Raw genomic sequence first — 25778 nt, 5'->3', positions numbered from 1 at the left:
CCAGCTTTGGTGACGATCATCTAGGTGCCCAGCTGATTGAATTCATCCCACAGAGCCTTCATCTCAAGCTACACACTCACACTGGTCATCTTCATGTTCTTCTTTACCAGGGCCTTGCTGGTAGCCTCGCAACTGGCCCTGGGCCCTCAGGCTCTATAGCAGTGCTGGTGGCAGCCCCCGTGGCCGGCACATCATAGCAACTGGTTGTTCCAATCATTCTGCTATAATGGTTGCTGGGCTTTTATTATATAGACTAGAGGCCCAGTGCACAAAAATTCATGCACTTGGGGGGTCCCTCAGCCTGGCCTGCACCCTCTCGCATTCCGGGACCCCTTGGGGGATGTCCACCTGCCGGCTTAGGCTCACTCCCCAGGGGATCAGGCCTAAGCTGGCAGTCAGACATCCCTTTGGCAGCCTGGGAGCCCTAAGGGGATGTCCAACTGATGGCTGGCCTAAGCCACAGTTGGATATCCTTAGCGCTGTCGCAGAGGTGGGAGAGGCTCCTACTACTGCCACTGCACTCGCTCGTAGCCATCAGCCCAGCTTGTGGCTGAGAGCTGCTCCCCTGTGGGAGTGCACTGACCACCAGGGGGCAGCTCCTGCATTGAGAGTCTGGGCCCTGGTGGTCAGTGCACATCATAGCAACTGGTCGTTCCACCATTAGGGTCAATTTTCATATTGCCCTTTTATTATATAGGATAGCAAACTATCAGAGAGAAAAATTAAGAAAACAATCCTAGCCCTAACCAGTTTGGCTCAGTGGATAGAGCGTCAGCCTGTGGACTGAAGGGTCCCAGGTTCGATTCTGGTCAAGGGCAGGTACCTTAATTGCGGGCACATCCCCAGTAGGGAGTGTGCAGGAGGCAGCTGATCTATGTTTTTCTCTCATCGATGTTTTTAACTCTCTATCCCTCTCCCCTCCTCTCTGTAAAAAATCAATAAAATATATTTAAAAAAAGAAAAAGAAAACAATCCTATTTACAAACCTACATCAAAAAATAAAATACCTAGGAATAAATTTAACCTATACTTGGAAAATTATACAACATTGAAGAAAGAAATTGAAGAAGATACAAATAAATTAAAGCATATACAGTACTCATGGATAGAAATAATTAGCATTGTTAAAATGCCCTTACTGCCCTGGCTGGTGAGTAACAGCCTGCACACTGAATGGTCACAGGTTTGATTCCCAGTCAAGGGCACATACCTGTGTTGCAGGTTTGATTCCTGGCCCTGGTTGGGGTGTGTGCAGGAGGCAATCAATCAATGTGTCTGTCTCACATGGATCTTTCTTTCTCTCTCCCCCACTCCTTCCCTTCCACTCTTTCTAAAAACCAATGGGAGAGGCCAAGATGGCGGCATAGGTAGACACCAGAGAATGCTGCCTTGAACAACCACTTCAAGGATACAACTAAAAGACGGAACGGACATCACTCAGAGCCACAGGAGGGCTGGCTGAGGGGAGGTTCTACAACTGGAAGGAAAGAGAGAGGCGTGCCGAAACTCAGAGGAGGCGCAGTACGGAAGTAAAATATTAAGGTGCAGAGGTACGTGCGGAGCGGGTTGGCGGCTGAGGGCGCAGTTGTTGTTTTCAATCAGGAGGGAGTCTCAGGCTCTGGGCTCCAGTTCCAGGCGAGTCTCTGGGGACCCAGACTCAAATGGGAGAAGCGGGACTGTCTGGCATCGGTCAGAACACGAGGGCAGCTTTCTCCCCGAGGTACTTGCAGCGGTCGCTGGGACACTGAGAGGCAGAGCCTCTGGGGACAGGGCTGAGAGCAGCCATAACTGCTCGCTCCACCCAACCTGTTGATCCCCTGGGACCCGCCCCGCCCAAGCCCTGCACAGAGGAATTTGCTGGTTAGCCTCAGGCAAAGGCTAGATTAGCACCTCCCTAGAGGACAGAAGCTCTCCCACTGCAGACACAGCTGATTCTCACAGCCAGTTGGCCTGGAGGTCAAATACCCCCCAGTGTTACCTACAACAATCAAGGCTTAACTACAACAAGACTGCGCACAAAGACCACTAGGGGGTGCACCAAAAAAGCATAAAAAATACGGAGACAAAGAAACAGGATAGAAATAGAGGAAGGCAGAGAGAAACCAAGATGGTGGCATAGGTTAACGCCGGAGATTGCTGCCTCGAACAACCACTTCAGAAAAACAACTAAAGACGGAACGGATATCATCCAGAACCACAGGCAGGCTGGCTGAGTGGAAATTCTACAACTAGGAGGAAAGAGAATATCATACCCAGACTCAGAGGAGGCGCAATGCTGAAGTGAAATACTCAGGTGCAGAGTGCGCGCGAGCGGGCTGGCGGCGGAGGGTGCGGTTGTTGTTTTCAATCGGGAGGGAGTTTCAGACTCTGAGCTCCAGATCCGGGCGAGTCTCTAGGGACCCAGACTCAAACGGGAGAAGCGGGACTGTCTGGCTTCGGTCGGAACTCCCTCTCCGAGGTTTGCAGCGGTTGCTGGGACTCTGTGAGGCAGAGCCCCTAGGGATGGAACTGAGAGCAGCCATAACTGCTCGCTCCTGCCCGCCCTGTAGATCCCCAGGGACCCGCCCCGCCCAAGCCCTGCGCAGAACCATTTGCCGGATAGCCTCAGGTAAACGCGAGATTAGCACCGCCCTAGAGATCCAGCACAGAAGCTCTTCCACTGCAGACACAGCGGACTCTCATAGCCAGTTAGCCTGGAGGTCAAATCACCCCCATATTGCCGACATCAATCAAGGCTTAACTTCAACAAGACTGCGCACAAAGACCATTAGGGGGTGTACCAAGAAAGCATAAAAAATGCGGAGACAAAGAAACAGGACAAAACTGTCAATGGAGGATATTGAGTTCAGAACCACACTTTTAAGGTCTCTTAAGAACTGTCTAGAAGCCGCTGATAAAGTTATTGAGATCCTCAAGAAATCTAATGAGACCCTCGATGTTGTGATAAAGAACCAACTAGAAATTAAGCATACACGGACTGAAATAAAGAATATTATACAGACTTCAGCACTGCGCCTCCTCTGAGTCTGGGAAATAAAAGTTTGGAATAAGACTGAAAGTCGTGAGAACCCAGATGGCGGCATAGGTTAACGCCAGAGTTTGCTGCTTTGAACAACTACTTCAAAAGTGAAACCAAAAAACGGAAGGGACATCACCCAGAACCACAGGAACGCTGGCTGAGTGGAAGTCCTACAACTAGGAGGAAAGAGAAATGCATACGGACACTCAGAGGAGGCGCGGTGCTGAGGTCAGGTTCTGAGGTGCGGAGTGCGCGGAGCGGGCTGGCGGCGGAGGGCGCGGTTGTTGTTTTCAGTCGGGAGGGAGTCGCAGACTCTGGGCACCGGATCCGGGCGAGTCTTTGGGGACCCAGACTCAAACGGGAGAAGCGGGACTGTCTGGCTTCGGTCAGAGCGAGTGCAGCTTTCTCTCCGAGCTTTGCAGCGGGTGCTGGGACTCAGAGAGGCAGAGCCCCTTGGGACAGGACTAAGAGCCGCCATAACTGCTCTCTCCGGCCCACCCTGTTGATCCTGTGCGACCCGCCCCGCCCAAGCCCTGCACAGAGGTATTTGCCGGATAGCCTCAGGCAAAGGCTAGATTAGCACCTCCCTAGAGGACAGAAGTTCTCTCACTGCTGACACTCATAGCTGATTCTCATAGCCACTTGGCCTGGAGGTCAAACCCTCCCTGGAATTAGCTACAACAATCAAGATTTATCTATAAGACTGCGAACAAAGACCACTAGGGGGTGCACCAAGGAAGCATAACAAAATGCGGAGACAAAGAAACAGGACAAAATTGTCAATGGAAGAAATAGAGTTCAGAACCACACTTTTAAGGTCTCTCAAGAACTGTTTAGAAGCTGCCGATAAACTTAATGAGATCTACACGAAAACTAATAAGACCCTCGATCTTATATTGGGGAACCAACTAGAAATTAAGCACACACGGACTGAAATAACAAATATTATACAGACGCCCGACAGCAGACCAGAGGAGCGCAAGAATCAAGTCAATGATTTGAAATGCGAGGAAGCAAAAAACATCCAACCGGAAAAGCAAAATGAAAAAAGAATCCAAAAATGCGAGGATAGTGTAAGGAGCCTCTGGGACAGCTTCAAGCGTACCAACATCAGAATTATAGGGGTGCCAGAAGATGAGAGAGAGCAAGATATTGAAAACCTATTTGAAGAAATAATGACAGAAAACTTCCCCCACCTGGTGAAAGAAATGGACTTACAGGTCTAAGAAGCGCGGAGAACCCCAAACAAAAGGAATCCAAAGAGGACCACACCAAGACACATCATAATTAAAATGCCAAGAGCAAAAGATAAAGAGAGAATCTTAAAAACAGCAAGAGAAAGAAACTCAGTTACCTACAAGGGAATACCCATACGACTGTCAGCTGATTTCTCAACAGAAACTTTGCAGGCCAGAAGGGAGTGGCAAGAAATATTCAAAGTGATGAATGCCAAGAATCTACAACCAAGATTACTTTATCCAGCAAAGCTATCATTCAGAATTGAAGGTCAGATAAAGAGCTTCACAGATAAGGAAAAGCTAAAGGAGTTCATCACCACCAAACCAGGATTATATGAAATGCTGAAAGGTATCCTTTAAGAAGAGGAAGAGGAAGAAAAAGGTAAAGATACAAATTATGAACAACAAATATGCATCTATCAACAAGTGAATCTAAGAATCAAGTGAATAAATAATCTGATGAACAGAATGAACTGTTGATTATAATAGAATCAGGGACATAGAAAGGGAATGGACTGACTATTCTTGGGGGGGAAAGGGGTGTGGGAGATGTGGGAAGAGACTGGACAAAAATCGTGCACCTATGGATGAGGACAGTGGGTGGGGAGTGGGGGCGGAGGGTGGGGCGGGAACTGGGAGGAGGGGAGTTATGGGGGGGAAAAAAAGAGGAACAAATGTAATAATCTGAACAATAAAGATTTAATTAAAAAAAAAAAGAATATTATACAGACTGCCAACAGCAGACTAGAGGAGCGCAAGAATCAAGGCAAAGATTTGAAATGTGAAGAAGCAAAAAACACCCAACCAGAAAAGCAAAATGAAAAAAGAATCCGAAAATACGAAGATAGTGTAAGGAGCCTCTGGGACACAGCTTCAAGCGTACCAACATCCAAATTATAGGGGTGCCAGAAGATGAGAGAGAGCAAGATATTGAAAACCTATTTGAAGAAATAATGACCGAAAACTTCCCCTACCTGGTGAAAGAAATAGACTTACAGGTCCAGGAAGCGCAGAGAACCCCAAACACAAGGAATCCAAAGAGGACCACACCAAGACACATCATAATTAAAATGCCAAGAGCAAAAGACAAAGAGAGAATCTTAAAAGAAGTAAGAGAAAGAAACTCAGTTACCTACCAGGGAATACCCATACGATTGTCAGCTGATTTCTCAACAGAAACTTTGCAGGCCAGAAGGGAGTGGCAAGAAATATTCAAAGTGATGAATACCAAGAACCTACAACCAAGATTACTTTATCCAGCAAAGCTATCATTCAGAATTGAAGGTCAGATAAAGAGCTTCACAGATAAGGAAAAGCTAAAGGAGTTCATCACCACCAAACCAGGATTATATGAAATGCTGAAAGGTATCTTTTAAGAAGAGGAAGAAGAAGAAAAAGGTAAAGATACAAATTATGAACAACAAATATGCATCTATCAACAAGTGAATCTAAGAATCAAGTGAATAAATAATCTGATGAACAGAATGAACTGGTGATTATAATAGAATCAGGGACATAGAAAGGGAATGGACTTACTATTCTTGGGGGGGAAAGGGGTGTGGGAGATGCGGGAAGAGACTGGACAAAAATTGTGCACCTAGGGATGAGGACAGTGGGGAGGTAAGGGCAGAGGGTGGGGTGGGAACTGGGTGGAGGGGAGCTATGGGGGGAAAAAAAGAGGAACAAATGTAATAATCTGAACAATAAAGAATTACTAAAAAAAGAAAAAAAAAGAAAAACGAATCCAAAAATATGAAGATAGTGTAAGGAGCCTCTGGGACACAGCTTCAAGCGTACCAACATCCAAATTATAGGGGTGCCAGAAGATGAGAGAGAGCAAGATATTGAAAACCTATTTGAAGAAATAATGACAGAAAACTTCCCCCACCTGGTGAAAGAAATGGACTTACAGGTCCAGGAAGCGCAGAGAACCCCAAACAAAAGGAATCCAAAGAGGAACACACCAAGACACATCATAATTAAAATGCCAAGAGCAAAAGACAAAGAGAGAATCTTAAAAGCAGCAAGAGAAAGAAACTCAGTTACCTACCAGGGAATACCCATATGACTGTCAGCTGATTTCTCAACAGAAACTTTGCAGGCCAGAAGGGAGTGGCAAGAAATATTCAAAGTGATGAATACCAAGAACCTACAACCAAGATTACTTTATCCAGCAAAGCTATCATTCAGAATTGAAGGTCAGATAAAGAGCTTCACAGATAAGGAAAAGCTAAAGGAGTTCATCACCACCAAACCAGTATTATATGAAATGCTGAAAGGTATCTTTTAAGAAGAGGAAGAAGAAGAAAAAGGTAAAGATACAAATTATGAACAACAAATATGCATCTATCAACAAGTGAATCTAAGAATCAAGTGAATAAATAATCTGATGAACAGAATGAACTGGTGATTATAATAGAATCAGGGACATAGAAAGGGAATGGACTGACTATTCTTGGGGGGGAAAGGGGTGTGGGGGATGCGGGAAGAGACTGGACAAAAATCGTGCACCTATGGATGAGGACAGTGGGTAGGGAGTGAGGGCGGAGGGTGGGCTGGGAACTGAGAGAAGGGGAGTTATGGGTGGGGGAAAGAGGAACAAATGTAATAATCTGAACAATAAAGATTTAATTAAAAATAAATAAATAAAATAATAAATAAATAAATAAAAAATAAAAACCAATGGGAGAAATATCCTTGGGTGAGGATTGTTTTTAAAGTCTAACAGAAAGAAAAGGCAAGGCAAGAAAAGAAGAGAAGAGAAGAGAAGAGAAGAGAAGAGAAGAGAAGAGAAGAGAAGAGAAGAGAAGAGAAGAGAAGAGAAAAGAAAAGAAAAGGAACCATACTACCCAAAGCAATCTATAGATTCAATGCAATCTCTATAAAAATACCAATGGCATTTTTCACAGAACTAGAACAAATAATCCTAAATTTTACATGGAACCACAAAAGACCCCAAATAGGCACAGCAATGTTCAGAAAGAACAATAAAGTTGGAGGTATCATGCTACCTGATATCAAACTATACTACCATGTCATAGTAATCCAAACAGCATGGTTTCGGCATAAAAAGACACATAGGTCAATGGAACAGAATAGATGCCCAGAAATAAACTCATGCCTATACGGTCAATTAATCCATGACAAAGGAGGCAGGCATATAAATGGGGCAAAGACAGTCTCTTCAATAAATGGTTTTGGAAAAACTGGACAGATAAATGCAAAAAAAATTAAATTAGACCACTTTTTCACACCATATACAAGAATAAACTCAAAATGAATTAAAGACTTAAATGTAAAACCTGAAACCATAGAACTCCTAGAAGAAGATATAGGCAGTAAATTCTTTGACATTGTGTTATGGGTTGGCTCAGCGAGATAGACCACCGACTCAGAATTTAAATTTAAGAGCCTTTATTAAGCTGGCCAGCTGACCACAGCGCCTATCTCCCCCTCTGGGAGCTTCGGAGCATGTGGCAGAGATCAAGGGTGCAGTATGATCCTTTATAGCAAAACAGTGTTAGAAAAAAATAGAAAGCATTCCATTAGCTGTTCTTTAGAAGTTCACAGAAAGTTCATAAGCACAAAGGGGGTAAACAGAGTGACACCTGGCTGGAGCATATCATAACACATTGTTTTTCTAAGACAATCTAGTAATTTTTCTTCTATGGTTCCTAACCCTGACACAATCCTCCATACGTCAGTCCCCCATCCCAGCACATTCTGTAACATTCTGTAACCCTTCCATGCCGCAGTCCCTCACCCTAGCAATTGCTCTTAATATTTTTTTTTCTGATATATCTCTGTGGGCAAGGGAATCAAAAGAAAAAAATGAACAAATGAGACTACATCAAACTAAAATTTTTTTGCACAGCAAAGAATGCCATCACTAAAATGAAAAGACAACCTACCAAATAGAAGATGTTCACCAAGGATACATCCAATAAAGGGTTATATCCAAAATATATAAAGAACTCATACAATTTAACACCAAGAAGACCTGAATAGACACTTCTCCAAAGAGGACATACAGATGTCCAGTAAACATATGAAAAGATGCTAAACACCACTAATCAGCAGAGAAATGCAAATGAAAACCACTATAAGATTTCACCTCACATCTGTCAGAATGGCTATCTTTAATAAACAAAAAAACAAAAAGTATTGGCAAGAATATATGTGAAGAAAAGGGAACCCTTGTAGACTGTTGGTGTAGTCGCTATGGAAAACAGCATGGAGATTCCTCAAAAAATTACCCAGAAATGAAAAAACACACACACAGTAAAAATAGAATTACTTTATGACCCGGCAGTTCCACTTCTGGATATTTATCCAAAGAAATCCAAAACACTAATTCAAAAATATATGTACCCTTATGTTTATTGCAGCATTAGTTAACTGACCAAAGATGTGAAGCAATCTAAGCGTCCATCAATAGACTATGGGATAAAGAAGTGATACATGGCCCTGGTGGGGTAGCTCATTTGGTTGGAGCATTGGCCTGATACACCAAGGTTATGGGTTTGACCCCCCCCCCCCCAGTCACGGCACATACAAGAAACAAGCAATAATGCATGGATGGGTGAAACAACAAATGATCTCTCTTCTCTCTTCTCTCTTCTCTCTTCTCTCTTCTCTCTTCTCTCTCTCTCTCTCTGCCTCAAATAAATAAAATGAGTGGTACATATACAGAGTAGAATATTGCTTAGCTATCAAAAAGAATGAAATCTTCCCATTTGCGACAACATGGATGGACCTAGTGAGTATTATGCTAAGTGAAATGTCAGACAGAGAAAGACAAATACCATATGATTCACTTATATGTAGAATTTTTAAAAAATGAACCAGCCCTAACCGGTTTGGCTCAGTGGATAGAGCGTCTGCCTGTGGACTGAAGGGTCCCAGGTTTGATTCTGGTCAAGGGCATGTACCTTGGTAGTGGGCACATCCCCAGTAGGGGGTGTGCAGGAGGCAGCTTATGGGTGTTTCTCTCTCATCAATGTCTCTCACTCTCTATCCCTCTCCCCTCCTCTCTGTAAAAAATCAATAAAATATATTTTTAATAAATAAACAAACAAACTAATAAAACAGAAACAGAATCATAGATACAAAGAGCAAACTGATAGTTACTTGCCAGTAAGCTACTTGTCAGTTACTTACTTGAGTTTGGGAGGCTGGGTCATAAAGGTGAAGGGATCAAGAAGTACTAATTGGCAGTTACAAAACAATCTTGGGGATGTAAAGTAACAGCATAGGTAATATAGCCAATAATATTGTAATAATTATTTATGATACCAAGTGGGTACTAGGCTTATCCAGGGAATCATTTTGTTAATTATATGGATGTCTGACCACTATACTATACATCTGCAACTAATATAATATTGAATGTCAACTAATTGAAAAAGAAAAAATTTGTCCCTTGTCCTCCATTTTCAGAATGCCCCATGGACATTCATGTAGGTGAAAACAGGTTATCTGAATACAAAACCTAAATTCATGTTATATATGAACACAAACTTAGAAGTCCAGTTTTAAGCCTGACCTCTTCCAGAAAGATGGCACCTGTACAATGAAGGAAGACTGGAACTTTACCAAGAATTATTAGTCATTTTGGCAAAGCATGACACAGAGGCCACACTTGAGTGTGAATCACCAACACAACTCATCTGTGACAGTCTGCATTAGTAGCTGCTGTATTCAGGAAATCCTATATGCAGGTGAAAACATATGACTAATTCAGTGTGACCACTTCACTAAACCTTAGGGCAAAGCCCTGCCCAAGCATTTACATATTGAGATAGAAATTTTAAAAACAAATGTGATACAGAAAAGTGTACAAATCCTAAGCATTAGCTCAATGAATTTTCACAAAATGAACACACTCACATGATCAGTACCCAGATCAAGAAACCAAAACAGCTGAACCGGTTTGGCTCAGTGGATAGAGCGTTGGCCTGCAGACTGAAAGGTCCCAGGTTCGATTCCGGTCAAGGGCATGTACCTTGGTTGCGGGCACATCCCCAGTAGGGGGCGTACAGGAGGCAGCTGATCAATCTCTCTCATCGATGTTTCTAACTCTCTATCCCTCTCCCTTCTTCTCTGTAAAAAAATCAATAAAATATATTAAAAAAAAAAAGAAACCAAAACATTTCTAGTATCCTAGGTTCTCCTCGTGTGCCTTCCAGTCACTACCCTTCCCAAGGACAGCCACTAGTCCAATTTCTAACGTTATCATTTTGCCTCTTTTTTGAACATAATGCAAATGGAATCATAAGGGGGGTGTGTGTGTGTGTGTGTGTGTGTGTGTGTGTGTGTGTGTGTACACACATTCTTTTGTGTCTGGCTTATTTTGCTTCTTAAAATTCATTCATATTGTTACCTGTAGTTGCAGTTTTTATTCTAAGATATGTATAATATACTATTGGTATGCATTTTTAAATAAATTACTTTATTTGTCCTTTAAATCATAGTAAGATCTATATTGATTATTCTTTTTTAAAAAATTATTTGAGAGAGAGAGAGAAAGAGAGAGAGAGAGACATCCCTGGACCTCCCAGGGCACAGGATGATGCTCCAACCAATTGAGCCATAGTGGGGCCAGGGCAAGAGTTATGTTGATTTCTTAAAAGTAGGACTGTAGATGGTTACTTCACTATTCATTTTTTCATAATAGTAAAAGTAGCATTCAGAATATTTATTCTAAAAAGCATGCATTAGTTCTGATAGGTTGATGGACAAATTACATGTATTTGAAGCCTCCTGAATTTTGCCCTCTGAACCTTTGCATGGTTATGATGACCTATGTAGTGCCCCCCCCCTCCCCGCCTCTGACCTCCTTTCCTTCAATTATCAGATGATTCTTCACTTTCTCTGGGAAGTCTTCTCCTGTAACTCTGCTTATGTGCTCTTTTGTGAAGCCAAATATAAGTTGAGTTTAACATTTCTCTCACTACACAGTCGTTTCTCTCTGAAAACAAGGACTCTCACTTGTCTTGTTCACCATAATATTTTGCCTGTCATATTATTGAAGTTCAACAAATGTGTTGAACAAAAAATGGACGCCTCAGCCCATATTTAGAGCCTCCTTGACCACCCGGAGCCTTTGCCATCCCACATGTAGCCCTCTTTCTCTGCACAAAAGGTCACAGCTGTGCGTGTTTTGTGTGTGTCATGGACCTCCCTGCCCCAGCCCTGCCACTCCAGCCCTGAGTACCACTTCCCTCTGCCTTCCCAGCCTGTAATATTAGACACAGTCACTTCCAGAAAACTCCACCTGGACTTGTTTCTGAGTGTTGTCTAGAGTTGGCCTCCACTTGAAACCATACACATCAGGAATTGCCTTTAGGCAACATGGAATTTGTCCAGCTCAACTTCTTCCTCTTCAGTCAAGCCAGCTGTCTTCACAGGCACCTCCTGCACTCACTTTTTATTCTTTCTCAGGTATGATAGAACATCCGAATGCCTTTAAGGAATATGTCTGCAATGTAGACTTTAGTCCTCTTTCAAAAATGGCTTACTTCTTAAAGCTCTTCATAGCAATTGGGGTAGGAACTTTCAAGATTCAGATATTCCATTTGATTTAATGCTGAAACACAAGTATTTTTGTTGGTAATAGTATAAGTCTAGGTCCAGTCAGAAGAGAGAGAACCTATATAGTAATTCCAACAAGGACAAGTTTAATACAAAGAATTATCAGCTATAATAGGTAATTAGAGAAATGAGGGATTGGGTTGTGTATTTGTTTCTTAGGGCTGCTATAACAAATTACCACAGGTTGGGTGGTAGCTTAAGACCACACAGATTTATTTGCTTGCTGTTCTGGAGACTAGAAATCTGAAATCTATGCATCAGCTGGTCATGCTCCTTCTGAGATCCTGGCTAGAATCCTCCCTTGCCTATTTCTACTTCTGGTTGCTGGCAATCTCTGGCAGTCCTTGGTTTGTAGATGCATCACTCGGATCTCTGCTTCTGTTGCCACACGGCATTCTTTCCATATGTCTCTGTGCTTGTCTTCACATGGCATTCTACTTTCTACATGTCTGTGTCCACATTTTCTTCTTCTTATAAGAACACCAGTCACTGGAGTAGGGCTCACCATAAACCAGTATGACCTCATAGAATACATCTGAAAAGTTCAGCTTTATTTACAAATAAGGTCACAGCCACAGGAACTGGGGATTAGAACATATCTTTTGGGGTACACAATTCTGCCCACTACAGATAGGAGGAAGTAAAGAGAATTCTAGAGAATACAGTAATATCATATATAGGAGCAGCCATTACCCCCCCTGCTGAGATATAGCACCAAGAAAACGCCTCTACCTGGGCGTCCCTAGGGCTGAGATCCAGATCTTTTTTTTAAAATCCTCACCAGAGGATACATTTTGTTTTGTTTGGGTTTTTTTTTTAATTTCTTTTTAGAGAGAGGAAGGGGGAGGAAGCAAGAGAGAAACATCGATTGATTGTGTCCCACATACACCCTGACTGGGGATTGAACCCACAACCTGGATATGTGCCCTGAATAGGAATCAAACCTGCAACATTTTAGTGTACAGGATGATGCTCCAGCCAACTAAGCCACCTGGCCAGGGCAGAGATCCAGAACTTTTTGGAGAGAAGACAGGTATCACGGAAGTGCCACTCCAGTGTAACTTGCTGGAAATCTTCCCTCTAGGGCAGGGGTGGGGAACTTTTTTTTTTTTGGCCAAGGGCCATTTGGATATTTATAACATCATTCTCAGGCCATACAAAATTATCAATTTAAAAATTAGCCTGCTGCAAGAAATAAAATAAAGATTAACCTGCTATATCTGGTTAAACATTTAACCACCTCACCCCTAATGCCTTGGCAGGGCCAGACCAAATGATTTCCGGGGCATATATGGCCCGTGGGCTGGATGTTCCCCACCCTGCTCTAGGGTGTCAGGGAAAGCTGTTAATGGAAAGGTGTCTCACCAGAGGCACCCACCACAAAAGTGTCCAAGGGGAATACCAGGGGGAGCTGCTAGCCATTGGGTGCTGTTGGCCACTACGCCCTGCAGGAGCCTGGGACTGGAGAAGCTGCCTGCACTGCAGAAGCTGGGGCCTGGGGAACCCACTTGCACTGCAGGACCTGCCAATAGGGCTCACTGGAACCAGGAAGCAAAACCCTTTCTTCCAGCAATGTCTCCCTAGCTGACAAAACTTAATGATTCCAGCTAGTGAAGAAAAAAGTATTTAAAGGGCCCAGATCCATTTGTCACAGAGAGGCAAAAAGAATAAATTCAGCCGAAACTGGTTTGGCTCAGTGGATAGAGCGTCGGCCTGCAGACTGAAAGGTCCCAGGTTCGATTCCGGTCAAGGGCATGTACCTGGGTTGCGGGCACATCCCCAGTGGGAGATGTGCAGGAGGCAGCTGATCGATGTTTCTCTCTCATCGATGTTTCTAACTCTCTCTCTCCCTTCCTCTCTGTAAAAAATCAATAAAATATATTTTAAAAAAAAGAATAAATTCAGAGTTGAGAGATAATAAATTGATAACCGGCACAGTGACATATCACTGTTTCAGATAAGCAGCTCCCTTCACCCTGCTTGACTTTTTCTCCAATCCTTCAAACCTTCTCCCCTTCCCCAACATCCTCACTTTACCAGTTCCTCCAAACTTGACCCTGGCCTATCACATTTCTCCCCCACCCCCCATAAAAATGAAGGCAAAGACGGAACTGGTGGTGGGCTCTCTAGACTGGGGAAGAGACAGCGTTAGACCATGGGTAGTACTAGGTTTTTCAGATAAATTCTAACAATTCGAAGTAGCTGACCAGAGTAACTGCCCAAGGGTGGGTCTTAAAAGCTCCTCAGGCCCTGGCCGGTTTGGCTCAGTAGATAGAGCGTTGGCCTGGGGACTGAGGGGTCCCAGGTTTGATTCCGGTCAAGGGCATGTGCCTTGGTTGCGGGCACATACACAGTGGGGAGTGTGCAGGAGGCAGCTGATCGATGTTTCTGACTCTCTATCCCTCTCCCTCTCTGTAAAAAAATCAATAAAATATATTTAAAAAAAAAAAAAAAGCTCCTCAGGCCATAGCTGGTTTGGCGCAGTGGATAGAGCATTGGCCTGTGGGTCCCGGGTTCAATTCCGGTCAAGGGCACATGCTTGGGTTTTGGACTCCATCCCCATTAGGGAGTGTGCTGGAGGCAGCCGATCAATAATTCTCTCATCATTGATGTTTCTATCTCTCTCCCCCTCTCCCTTCCTCTCCGAAATCAATAAAAATATATTTTAAAAAAATAAAAGCTCATCGGCAGAGGAATTAAATTGGGCAGGAATGTGCTGACACCTGGCTAGGCTGAGTACTTGAGGATGGAGAGGGCTGAAGCTGAGGTAATCAACAGAGCTAATGGCACTTTTGTATCTACACTAATAAAAGACAAAGATGTAAATTGACTGTCCCTTTGTGACGCCCACAAGCCAATCAGGAGTGAGTATGCAAATTAACCTGACAAAGATGGCAGGCCTGTGGGCAGTGCACACACATGGAGCAGCTGGGGGCGGGGCGAGACGCTTGTGTCGTCACCATGGTGATGACATGGGCATCTCACACTGCACCAGCCGCTCCGGGCCTCTGGACAGTGTGGGAAAGGTGGCTCTTGGGCCACAGCGAAGGCGATGCAGGCATCCAGGGGAAGGAAGGCCTATTCTTGCATGAATCTTTGTGCATCAGGCCTCTAGTAGCCTATATAATAAAAGAGAAACATGTAAATTGACCGTCCCTTCGCTATGCTCACCAGCCAATCAGGAGTGAATATGCAAATTAACCCAACAAAGCTGGTGAGTTAATTTGCATACACAGGTGCCAGGCAGAGTGAAGTGGGAGAGCCGGCAGCTTGGAAGGACATGGCTCCTTCGGTCGCTCCCTTTGGGGGACGTGGCTCCCTCGGTCGCCAGGCAGAGAGCAGAGCAAGAGAGCCAGAGGCTTGGGGGGCCGTGGCTCCCTTGGTAGCTCCCAGCGCGGGGAGCACCAGGAATTCTGGGAATGGTAGTTCTGATGGCAGCCCCAGGACCAGAAGTGGAAGCCCAGAGCATGGGGAGCACCAAGAATACTAGGAATCGTAGCTCTGGTGGCAGATGAATCTCCTAGACCAGTGATGGCCAACCTTTTGAGCTCGGCGTATCAGCATTTTGAAAAACCCTAACTTAACTCTGGTGCCGTATCACATATAGAAATTTTTTGATATTTGCAACCATAGTAAAACAAAGATTTATATTTTTGATATTTATTTTATATATTTAAATGCCATTTAACAAAGAAAAATCAACCAAAAAAATGAGTTCGCATGTCACCTCTGACACGTGTGTCATAGGTTCGCCATCACTGTCCTAGACACTAGAGCAGGGGTGGACAAACTTTTTGACTCGAGGGCCACAATGGGTTCTTAAACTGGACTGGAGGGCCGGAACAAAAGCATGGATGGAGTGTTTGTGTGAACTAATATAAATTCAAAGTAAACATCATTACATAAAACAGTACGGTCTTTTTTTTTTTTAGTGTTATTCATTTCAAATGGGCCAGATCCGGCCCGCCGGCCGTAATTTGTCCACGGCTGCACTAGAGCAAAGTGAGCCTGGAGCAAGTTACTGTTGCGGTGGGGGATGGAGGAAAAGCAAAGGTGAGAGACATAAGAGTGTCTAGGGAAAATTAAAGGGAAGATATCCTAAAACTTCCAGAAAATCTCCACCAATGAAGCAAAGAAAAAAAAAATGCCTCTATTATTCTGTGAGCAACAAACCAAGCTGGGTTAGGGGTCTCAGACAATTCACTCATATAATTGCAAAGATAGACAGAAACTACCAGATTGGAGAGGGCTCCCCTGAGGGCTCCCAGATTGGAGAGGGTGCAGGTCCGGCTGAGGGATCCTCCCCCCCACCTCCGTGCAGGAATCTTCATTCACCAGGCCCCTAGTAGGGATATAAATGCCAAACTCTTAGGGACAGGTGAGAGAAGTTAGCTTGAAATGCAGGCACACAGGGCAGGGGTCCACTGGGAAACAAAGGCAGGTGAAACATAGGCAGGGGCAGACACAGCAGTGTGAGCAGCCTAATCACAAAAGCCAACCAAGCAGAACTAATAACATTTTTCTGGACTCAAAGTGGGAGGCATAGGAATCCAGGGAGGGTCTGCAACAATAAGGTGAACTGACTTATAAGAACAGGGAAAGTTCAGGTCCATTGCTGGGCAAGAACAATTGAGGGAATCAATTAGGTGACGACAAGGGTAGATATAGAACAGACTTGTAGCAAATATATACCCTAGACAAGGCTTTAACAGGCAGCCCATTATTGCCCACCCCCTACTCATGTGGGGAGTGTGAATCTGCTGGTAATAAAATTTCCACTTTTGCTTAAATCTTCTGGTCCATGGAGCTCATTCTTGGGAGTGGTGAGACACGACCCCAGGGGGATAGGGGGGACCTTGGCTCACCATTCTGGTTATCACAGGCACTTATCTATCCCCAGGACATAGCATATAGGAGGCATTGACATTTTGTTGCATGGTTGATGCAAAAAAGAGCAGCAACCCAAATTCATCTCAACACCCTAAAGCCACATCCTAACCAGCCCACCCTAGCTGATCTGGAGATCAGGCTAGAGCAGCGGTTCTCAACCTGTGGGTCGCGACCCCTTTGGCGGTCTTACAACCCTTTCACAGGGGTCGCCTAAGACCATCCTGCATATCAGATATTTACATTATGATTCATAACAGTAGCAACATTACAGTTATGAAGTAGCAACGAAAATAATTTTATGGTTGGGTCACAACATGAGGAACTGTATTTAAAGGGCCAGAAGGTTGAGAACCACCGGGCTAGAGGCTTCTGTAGAGAAACGTACTTAGCAGAGCAGCCGGCTTGGGAGGACAAGGCATAGGACACTCTGAGAGGGAGAATAGGTGGTTTTCATCACCCTCTTTTTACCTGTAGCCTGAGACTTAACTTATTTATCAGGCACACTGAGATGTGTCTTCTCACTTGATCTTGATCTTCCAAGACTATTTTGAAATAAGGCATGGCAGGGTTTATTGTTCTCATTATACTGAAGCCAGGGAACAGTTAAGCAGGTGGGAACCCAGTCTAAAGGGGCCCAGAGTTTCTGAAGAATGATACACTTTAGTGCCGACAGCCAATATTCAGCCACATCGCCTGGCTGCTGGAGACTGTGGGGCCTCTGGCTACACCGTAGAGCAGTGGTTCTCAACCTTGGCTGCACATTAGAATCACCTGGGAATCTTTTTAAAATCCTGATTTCTGGGCCTCATTCCCAGGTGATTCTAATGTGCAGTCAAGGTGAGAACCACTGCCGTAGAGTGTGTACACAGGTGATGGGTAAGATAGTTGTTTTTGAAATGGTAGTCACAAAGAGGGCCCAAATAAGATCTTGAAGCTATGAAGGCTGGTAATTGTGGGCCTGGGCTGGGAGCCAAGACACCAGAGTCTACTTTAGACTTCAATTTGATGAACTCCAGCACCCCAGTTAGGGTTATAGGGCTGTGCCCTACCTACCAGCTTACTCAGTCCCAGGCCCTTTCTTTAAGACCACCTCCTTTGCCCTTGAGTTCTTCAGGAGATGTAGAGAATGAAAACTCAGACCTGGCAACTTTTCTTGCCTTGGGGCCTGGGAAGTACCTATGTGTTTAAGCAATTAAGTGAGAGAGAAGGATCTCCGAGCATCACCAGACTGCCAAGGAACATCCTCTGGTACTATGCAGCCAGTCTCGATCCAGGGGGAGAGAACACTTCTAGCTGAAAGAGCTGCCGCCTACTTCTACCAGAAGCCTTAGAATGAATTCCAGAGGGCCCAGCAGGCCATTAGAGAGCCGCCATAGTCCTGGAAGAGCTACTGACGAGTCCTTGATTATAGAGTTGGAGAGCTTTCACTTTCCACACCAACTCTCGCTAATACTGCTCTTTCTGTGTCATCTTTTGTCCAATTACTTTTATCATTAAATCCCATAAGAGAGAATCCTGCTGAGATGGGGAGGCACCTCAGGGCAAGAGAGCGTAGGCTTCAGGCTCTCTTGTATAAAGAAAATCAGGCCGGGCAGCTCGGCTGGTGAGGGCCTCCTCCCCGTACATCAACCTCGCAGTTTGATCTCTGGTTAGGGCACATACAAGGAGCAACCAATGAATGCAAAACTAAGTGGAACAACAACAACAGAATAGGTGTTTCTCTCTCTCTTAAAAAACCGATTTTAAAAAGTGTACTGGTTTAGACAAGGGAGTCCTGGGAAGGAGAACTAGGGGAGGCACTGGCTTTGGTTAGGCGGCGAGAACGCCTTCACAATGCAAGGGCCAGGACTTACCCACCTCCTCCCCATCACCGGCCCGCTCGGGACAGAGGTTCTATGGTGCAGCCTCTCCAAGCAGCGGGATTACCTCCCCGATCCCTTACTAAGAGCCATGTGCACGCCGCCTCGGCCGGGCCCCTTTTGAAAGAGGGCTCACGGGAGCCCGGTCCTTAGAGGAAAGAGGCCAGACCCCTCAGCGCACGCCCAATAGGTCACTGGTCTCCTGCAAAGACGCCCCTGTCCGGAGCCCTCTGCGCGGGCCGCAGAAACCCCTTTTCCTGAAGAGGTGCACAACACTCGGGTAAATTAAGCTCAGCGCCCCCAGTCTCCGCCCCACTTTGGCTCAGCTCGGTCTCTCCAGGACCCCGCCGAGCAACGGAGCCGGAAGGGGCGCCCGTCCTCGTCTCCGGCCCTCACCACCTACTCCAACCTCTTCCCAGCGCCGTGAGAACCCGGTTGAGGGACCCAGGATGGGACCAAACTGGCCTCGACGAGCCTCTCTAGGAAACTGGGAATTTCACCTATCGTTCGCACTCAGTTCACATTGATTGGCCTAACAGCGAAAGGACCGGAAGGTGCCCTCAAAAAACGTGGCGGCCAGCTAGCTTCGCTACGGTTGTCTCACTGTCTCAAGAAACCTGGCATAGGCTTCCGCCACCGCCTGGCCCTCAGAAGGTGACGCCACGCGGCTCACTCTGGTTCCTCGAGAACGACGAGATCTGCCCTCGAACACAAAAGCCGCGCTGCCACGTTTGGCTGCGCACCCCGGGAGGTGATGGCTTTCAGGTGGCTTCACGGGGTTTCTCACCACCCAGCAAGGCGCGGGCCGGCGATTGGGCAGTGCCCGGGGCTCCGCGAAGAAGGCCCTCGGCGATTGGGCGGCACTGGGTTAGGCTAGTTTTAAAGGAGCCGCAGGTGGGTGCCGTCGAAGACCCGGGTTCGGCGGGAGGCGGCGGTAAGCAGTGAGCGGGGGAGGGCACCGAGCGGCTGCAGAAAGGGCGGGAGGAGGGAGGGAAGGAAACTTTTGAACCTTCTGGTCCGGGGCTGGGGAGAGAGCTGGGCGGGGACCCGGGGAGGGGGGAGGAAGGGGGGAGGGAGGGGGTCTGTGGGCGGGACCTCCGGGATTGGAGTGGAGGGGCATCTGCTGGACAGCGGGTCCCCGGGGATCCTCACAGAGCTGGCGATGCTCAAGTTCGGGCCGCCCTGGAGTGGAGCTTTGCTGAGCCGAAGCTCCCGGGGCGAGGACCCTCCCGCGGCGTCTGATTGGAGGAAACGCGCTGTGGGATTCCTTCCGCTCGGATCCAGTGGAGGGATCTGGTGGGAGGGGAAGCGTCGGTGTGTGGGAATATTGCTTCGGAGTCCTCGGCCACTCGCTGGCTGTGGCTGGGGATCGGGAGGAAACAGCCGCTCCGGACAGGATCCCAGCTGACCCCGGGGCGGAATGGGGGTGGGGGCCGTTCTCGGGGCAGAATCTACGGGGACAAAGGCCCCGGGAGGCTCGCGCCGTGGGAGAGCTGGGGCCGCTACAATCCAGGTTCTGGCGGCAAGTGCCTAGCAGTGATCCTTTGACTGCGGCGGCGGCGGCGGCGGCTGTGGGAAGACGGACGCTCCGGACGGCCGACTGGGGGCGCTTTTTCGCGCCCCAAGTCTTCAGCCCCGTCGGCTACCGAGAACTGCTTACTACCATGAAGGGCGGAGCCCCAGGGAAAGGGCTGGCCCTCACTCCCCGTTCCCCCGCTCCCCACCTCCCACCCCAGGCTGCAGCCTGGGATCCCCCAGGGACTCCCCGGAGCCGCCGCTTCCCCCATGGACTTGCCCGGGGACTCCAGGTGAGAGCGAACCCTGCCAGCGTGCCTTGAGCTCGGGAAACGGGGAGCCTGGTGACCGTACAGGGGAGACCACGAAGCCAACGACAGGCTCAGCGGCTGTCCTCCGCTTCTCTCGTCCTGCAGCCCCCCTGGCCAGCCGCGCCTGTGCCGCCAGCCCCTGACTCGAACATCATGGGGAGCCAGAAGCCCGAAACGGCCGAGGCTACAGCTCCCCGTGGCCCCTTCACCCCTGGAAAAGGCCTCTCGGCGGGTCCTAGCCGTGGTGCTGGAAGATGTCATGGCTGCCCATATGGTGAGCCCCTTGAAAGGGGAGGCTCCCCTCTCCCTGGGGTCCCTTCTCAGTACCATCAAGCCAGCTCACCAGTGAGGAGGATGGAGGCGCAAACACCTCTTTCTCACACTCATTCATTGCTCAGGCAGCCTCCCTAATGCTAGAGTGTGCTTGGCTCTCTAACTCCAACCTCAAGATGGGCAGGGTCTCCAGGGCCCATTCCCCACCACCAGCCAACCCCGTTGGGCTGGAACCACCTCCCTACAACTCTAAGAGTGATAAACCCTCCTGCTTTCTTCCGAGCCCGACTTCTAGGCAAACCTTAGGCAGCAGACAGATCATTTGCTCCACTGCACAGAGGAAAACTGAGGTCCCAACAGGGCAGTCACTCGCCCAAGATCACTCTCTTTTTTTCATTTCTTTAAACAGCTTGGGTGAGGTTACCTAGATCCCACACCAGCAGCTCAGAACACTGATATTTGGGCCCAATTCCATTTAACTTACCTCTTTGGAGCTCTTGAGTGAATATTAGCCACAACCTCTGTCAGCTTTGTGGCATAGGACACTGCCAGGCACAGGGAGGCCCTGTCCAGTTCAACCTCATTCCATCACCTTGCTCTTGGTGTGTGTGTGTGTGTGTGTGTGTGTGTGTGCTTTTAATCCTCACCTGAGGATATTTTTCCATAGATTTTTTTTTTAAAGAGAGAGACATATTGATGTGAAACACATTGATTGGTTGCCTCCTGCACAAGCCCCAACCAGGGCCTGGGCCGGGGAGGAGCCTACAACCAAGGTAGGTGCCCTTGACTGAAACCAAACCCAGGACCCTTTGGTCCGCAGGCCGACGCTCTTATCCACTGAGCCAGACTGGCTAGGGCCATCACCTTGCTCTTGACACCTCCTCTCTTAGGTCCCCCTGGTGCCCCAAGAGGAGAGCTCCACCCCACCACACCGCAGCAACCATTGGGATGCTGTTCACCACCAGCTGCCTGCCTCGCCACCCCAACAGGCGATGTGGTCATCGCAGGCCAGGTGAGCAAGGCAGGATGGGGTGAGCTGGTGACGTAGCTGAACCGCTCTGACCTTTGTGGTCCCTTTCTAGGCCGGCCTATCCACTGCACTTATGCCGAGAGCCCTTGAGCCGCACCAGCCGGCCTTCTCCCACCCTGAGGTGTCCGTCAAAGACAACCTCTGGCCCAGAAGAAGACCCTTCCCAAGAGGTGGACCGGGCACCCCAGCCTACTCTGGTGGTGATGCTGGAAGACATTGTCGGTCCCAGACCCCCAGCTGAGGTATGGGAACGTACTTCCGGTAAGGATGCCAGGGGTGCGGCTGGGGCAGGCGCTCCAGTGAGGGTAGAAGACAGGAGAGTTGAGGCGGGGGTAGATTTTGCTCAGAGAAAAGAGGACAGCATTTTAGGTGGAAGATACTGCTTGAGCAAAGACCAAATGGAAAAGTCTTTAGTGTAACCCAGGCAGGCATCTGGAGGCTGAGAGTTGGGATGTGGGAAGCTCAGGAGGCTTCCCTGCCTCCCCACCAACATCCCATGTTTCTATCCAGGACTTGGCGGACAAGACTTCCAACTTCATCGTCCCAGCGAGAAGGTGAGAGGGCTGGGGAAGGAATTATTAAGATACCCAGACAACAACCATTATACAGGCAGCCAGAACTAGGGTATTAGCATTTTCTTGTTCAGTAGTTCCATGTAGCACCCTCAGTAGCCTTAAGGGACAGGGGAGGTGCTGGCGAGGTGGGATCTGGATCTGGGAGCTTCCCCAGCCTTGACCTTGCCCCTTCACCCCAGAGCTGAGTCCATGATGATGATTCACCAGACAAAGCCTCCGGCCAGGGACCTGGAACCCCCCTTCCAGCCATCTGCCCTGCCTGCAGACCCTCTGGAGAACCCATCAGCAAGTAAGGACAGAGACAGGGATGAGGTGTGGGGCTCTGGAAAACCCTAGCTGAGCTTCTCAGAGGGGCTTCACCCCCTCCCAGGGCAGAGCTTGGTATGTGAAGAAGGGATTTTGACCTCAGAGGCCTGTTGTCCAACTCCTAAATGTAGGGGTTTTTTAGGAATAGGCTTGCTCTGTGGGCAGTTTGGTGTTTGGGGAGGGGCCGAAGTTACTAAACGGGTTTAGACACCTGCAGCTGAGGAATGCCCACCTGTGACCCTCTCCTTTCCTCAGCCCCAGATCCGGCTCTGGAAGCCCCGTCGACCCCACCGCCGTCCAGCCTTTTACGCCCTCGCCTCAGTCCCTGGGGCTTGGCTCCCCTCTTCCGTTCTGTCCGCTCCAAGCTAGAGAGCTTTGCAGACATCTTCCTCACACCCATCAAAGCCCCACAGCCCCCACCCCCCTCACCCCCCATGAAGTTGGAGTTGAAGATTGCCATCTCAGAGGCTGAGCAGTCCAGGGCTGCTGAGGATACTGCCTTTGTCAGTCCCCGCCCCCCTATCCGCCAGTGGCGAGCCCAAGCCCACAATCCCCCAGCGTCTCCTCCGAAGCCATCTCTGGGCCGAAGCCACTCCTGCCCTGACCTGGGGCCTCCTGGCTCAGATACCTGCAGCTGGCCCCCTGCTCCACACCACCCAAGCCGGCCCCGGCCTCGACGGCACACTGTGGGTGGTGGGGAGATGGCTGGAGCCCCGCCACCCCCTCGACCCTGTCTCCGGAAAGAGGTCTTCCCTCTTGGAGGAGTGGGAGGCTCTCCTCCCCTCGGCACATCTTGTTCGTCCTCTGCATCCACTTCCTCCTTCTCTGAACCTGCAGAACCCAGGTAGTGCTCTCAGTAAGCCCTTCAATCCCTGGCCACCGCCTGGGCCTAGCCTCCTGCCCTGGTGTCCCATGGGCAGGAGATGGGGATACCGCTATGAATATTTTCTGTCCCTGAGCCTTCATCTTCTCTGTAGGTTGGGCTCGACCAAGGGCAAGGAGCCACGGGCCTCAGAGGACCAAGTGCTTTCCGACCCCAAGACCAAGGTAGGTGTACAGATGAGGGGGAGGGGCTAAGTGGGAGCCTGTGCCCATACTGCACTCTTACCCTCTGCCCCGTTTTTGCAGACCATGGGAAAGGTTTCTCGATTTAGAATACGCAGGACACTGGCCCGTCCTCAACTAAACCTGACACCAATGGGGCTGCCTCGACCGATCAGGTGAATGCTTACTGTATATGGAGCTGCCTTGGCCAAACAGATGTTGACTCACATTCCCTCAAGTGTGGCTTTGTCTCCTCCCAGGGAGCACAGTCCAATCTGGTGGTTTGTGCTTAGAACTGTCTGTCTGCCTCAGGCAGTTCTCCTGGCATCTGACATGTCCCGGAAACTCAAATACAGACCAGGCCCTGCTTCTCCCTTCTCCAGGCGCCACTGGTCCCAGGTTTTTCAGTGGCCTCTGCTCTTTGCTCCCAGGTTGAACAAGAAGGAGTTCAGCTTGGAAGAAATTTACACCAACAAGAATTATCAGTCACCTACAACCAGGAGGTGAGAAACGGTGAAGGCTTGGGGGTGACAGAGGGAAGGCTCGAACCAGAGGCGTGCTGGTAACCAGCACCTCTCCCTGCCTGGTCCAGGACATTTGAGACCATCTTTGAGGAACCCCGGGTGCGCAATGGGACTCTGATATTGACCAGCTCGAGGAAGCTGCGGCGGGCTATGGAGTTTCGGGACAGCAGCCTTCCTCGATCCCGGCGGCCGTCTCGTGGGGTCCGAGCTGCTGCTGGCAGGACCCTTGCTCCCAACTTGGCCCCCGGCCCAGATGTGGGACCCCTGCTGCAGCAGCGGCTGGAGGAGCTGGATGCCTTGCTCCTGGAAGAGGAGGAAATGGATTAGGAAGCCGCCCCATCTGACCTAGGAGCTCCATCTGTTTATCTGTACATCCATCCTGGAGGGAAGGGAAGCCTCTGAGACCATTTTATTTTTTTCTCTCTGTATTTCTAGTAAAGTTTTTGGTATGTTTCTGATTGCTTTGTATGTTCCGAGTTGAGTCTGAAATTGATTGGGACTATTGGCATGATTGGCACTACTTCGGCTCTCAGACTGGGAAATGGGGAAGGTGTCAGGGAAGGCAGTGAGGGTTAGACACAGGGAGGGGGTGGGGAACGGTCGCTGGAGATGCTTGATTTCCTGGCGTGTATTCCTGTGAGGAGGAACACTTCTGAACCTGCTCCAGAAGACAGATCAGGGGCCCTGGTCAGGGCTGTTCCAATTCACTTACAAGCAAAGAGGAGACTGCAAGTCCCAGAGGGGACCGAGGCCTGGATCGAGATGGCCCCGAATTCCTCTTCACATGCAGGCGGCCCCTGCTGCTGGTTCAATCAACTGAAGCAGCACCGACAGCAAACTGTCGGCGGTGCTCGATGCGCAGTAACCCGTGAGGGGGTTTGTGCCCATTTTGTAAGAGGGTAAGCAAGTGGAGTGGATCAGTGCCGTGTCTACACAGAGTGACCAGCCAGCCAGAGGCAAACGGCGGCGGCTGAGAGCACAGGCCAGAGACCCTGGGCTAGGCCGAGTACAAATCCCGGCTAGGGAACCAAGTATTGGTGGCCGGTCCCCATCCCTCTGTAAAATGGGGCTCGTAGGAGTATCTTCCTACAAAAATTCTTACTACCCAGCGAGTCGATACGCGAGGAAGTGCCCGGCCCAGCGGAGCCAGGGGTTTCTTTTCGTCCGCGCGCAGAGCACAGGCCCGCACCTTCCCGCGGAACCGAGAGGACAGGCGACGCGGCCTCCTCCCTGCGCGTCCGGCGGTCGCCACCAGCTCCACCGCGGAGCTAACGCTGCCGAGCTGCCCGCCGACGTCAGCGCCGCGGCGCGTGCGCGCGCAGCCAGGCGGCCTGTGGGCCCGGCCCAGCGGCGGAAAGGGAGACGGCGCCACTGGGGGCCGACGGGGAGCTTCCGCAGCCGCGCCGCCCAGCGGCCAACCGCCCCCAGGCCTCGCGCAGCACCACCGGACTCTTGGCCTTGACGCCGTCAGATGGTGGGCCAATGAACGGAGACCGGGAAAAGGCGGGACCCTCTGCAGGACCGCCCAGGCACCTACTCCGAGCCAGTCGAGTCACGAGACTCGGTGGAGGACGGAACTAATCTGACGTACGTCCAATCCG

The 25778-nt window shown here is 48.8% G+C and overlaps 1 protein-coding gene across 2 annotated transcripts; it reads left to right on the top strand.

Annotated features, from left to right (window-relative positions):
* The first annotated feature begins 19127 nt into the window (after positions 1-19127).
* PRR14 (proline rich 14) lies at positions 19128-24635 on the top strand. 2 transcript variants are annotated; one of them, XM_059692255.1, is made up of 12 exons: positions 19130-19533; positions 20336-20407; positions 20531-20699; positions 21589-21710; positions 21781-21970; positions 22239-22282; positions 22483-22592; positions 22865-23453; positions 23587-23656; positions 23738-23829; positions 24085-24156; positions 24246-24635. In XM_059692255.1, exons 2-12 carry the CDS (start codon positions 20385-20387, stop codon positions 24502-24504), a joined length of 1740 nt encoding a protein of 579 aa, XP_059548238.1. In that variant the 5' UTR covers positions 19130-19533; positions 20336-20384; the 3' UTR covers positions 24505-24635. The 2 variants fall into 2 exon arrangements, with proteins under 2 accessions (XP_059548239.1, XP_059548238.1); XM_059692256.1 differs by lacking the exon at positions 20336-20407 and having other exon boundaries at positions 19128-19533.
* The last annotated feature ends 1143 nt before the right edge of the window (positions 24636-25778 follow it).

Source organism: Myotis daubentonii, chromosome 4 (genome assembly GCF_963259705.1).
Source record: "Myotis daubentonii chromosome 4, mMyoDau2.1, whole genome shotgun sequence".
Taxonomy (NCBI): Eukaryota; Metazoa; Chordata; class Mammalia; order Chiroptera; family Vespertilionidae; genus Myotis; species Myotis daubentonii.
The sequence above is the reverse complement of the archived record's forward strand: the minus strand, read 5'-3'. Positions and strand labels throughout refer to the sequence as shown.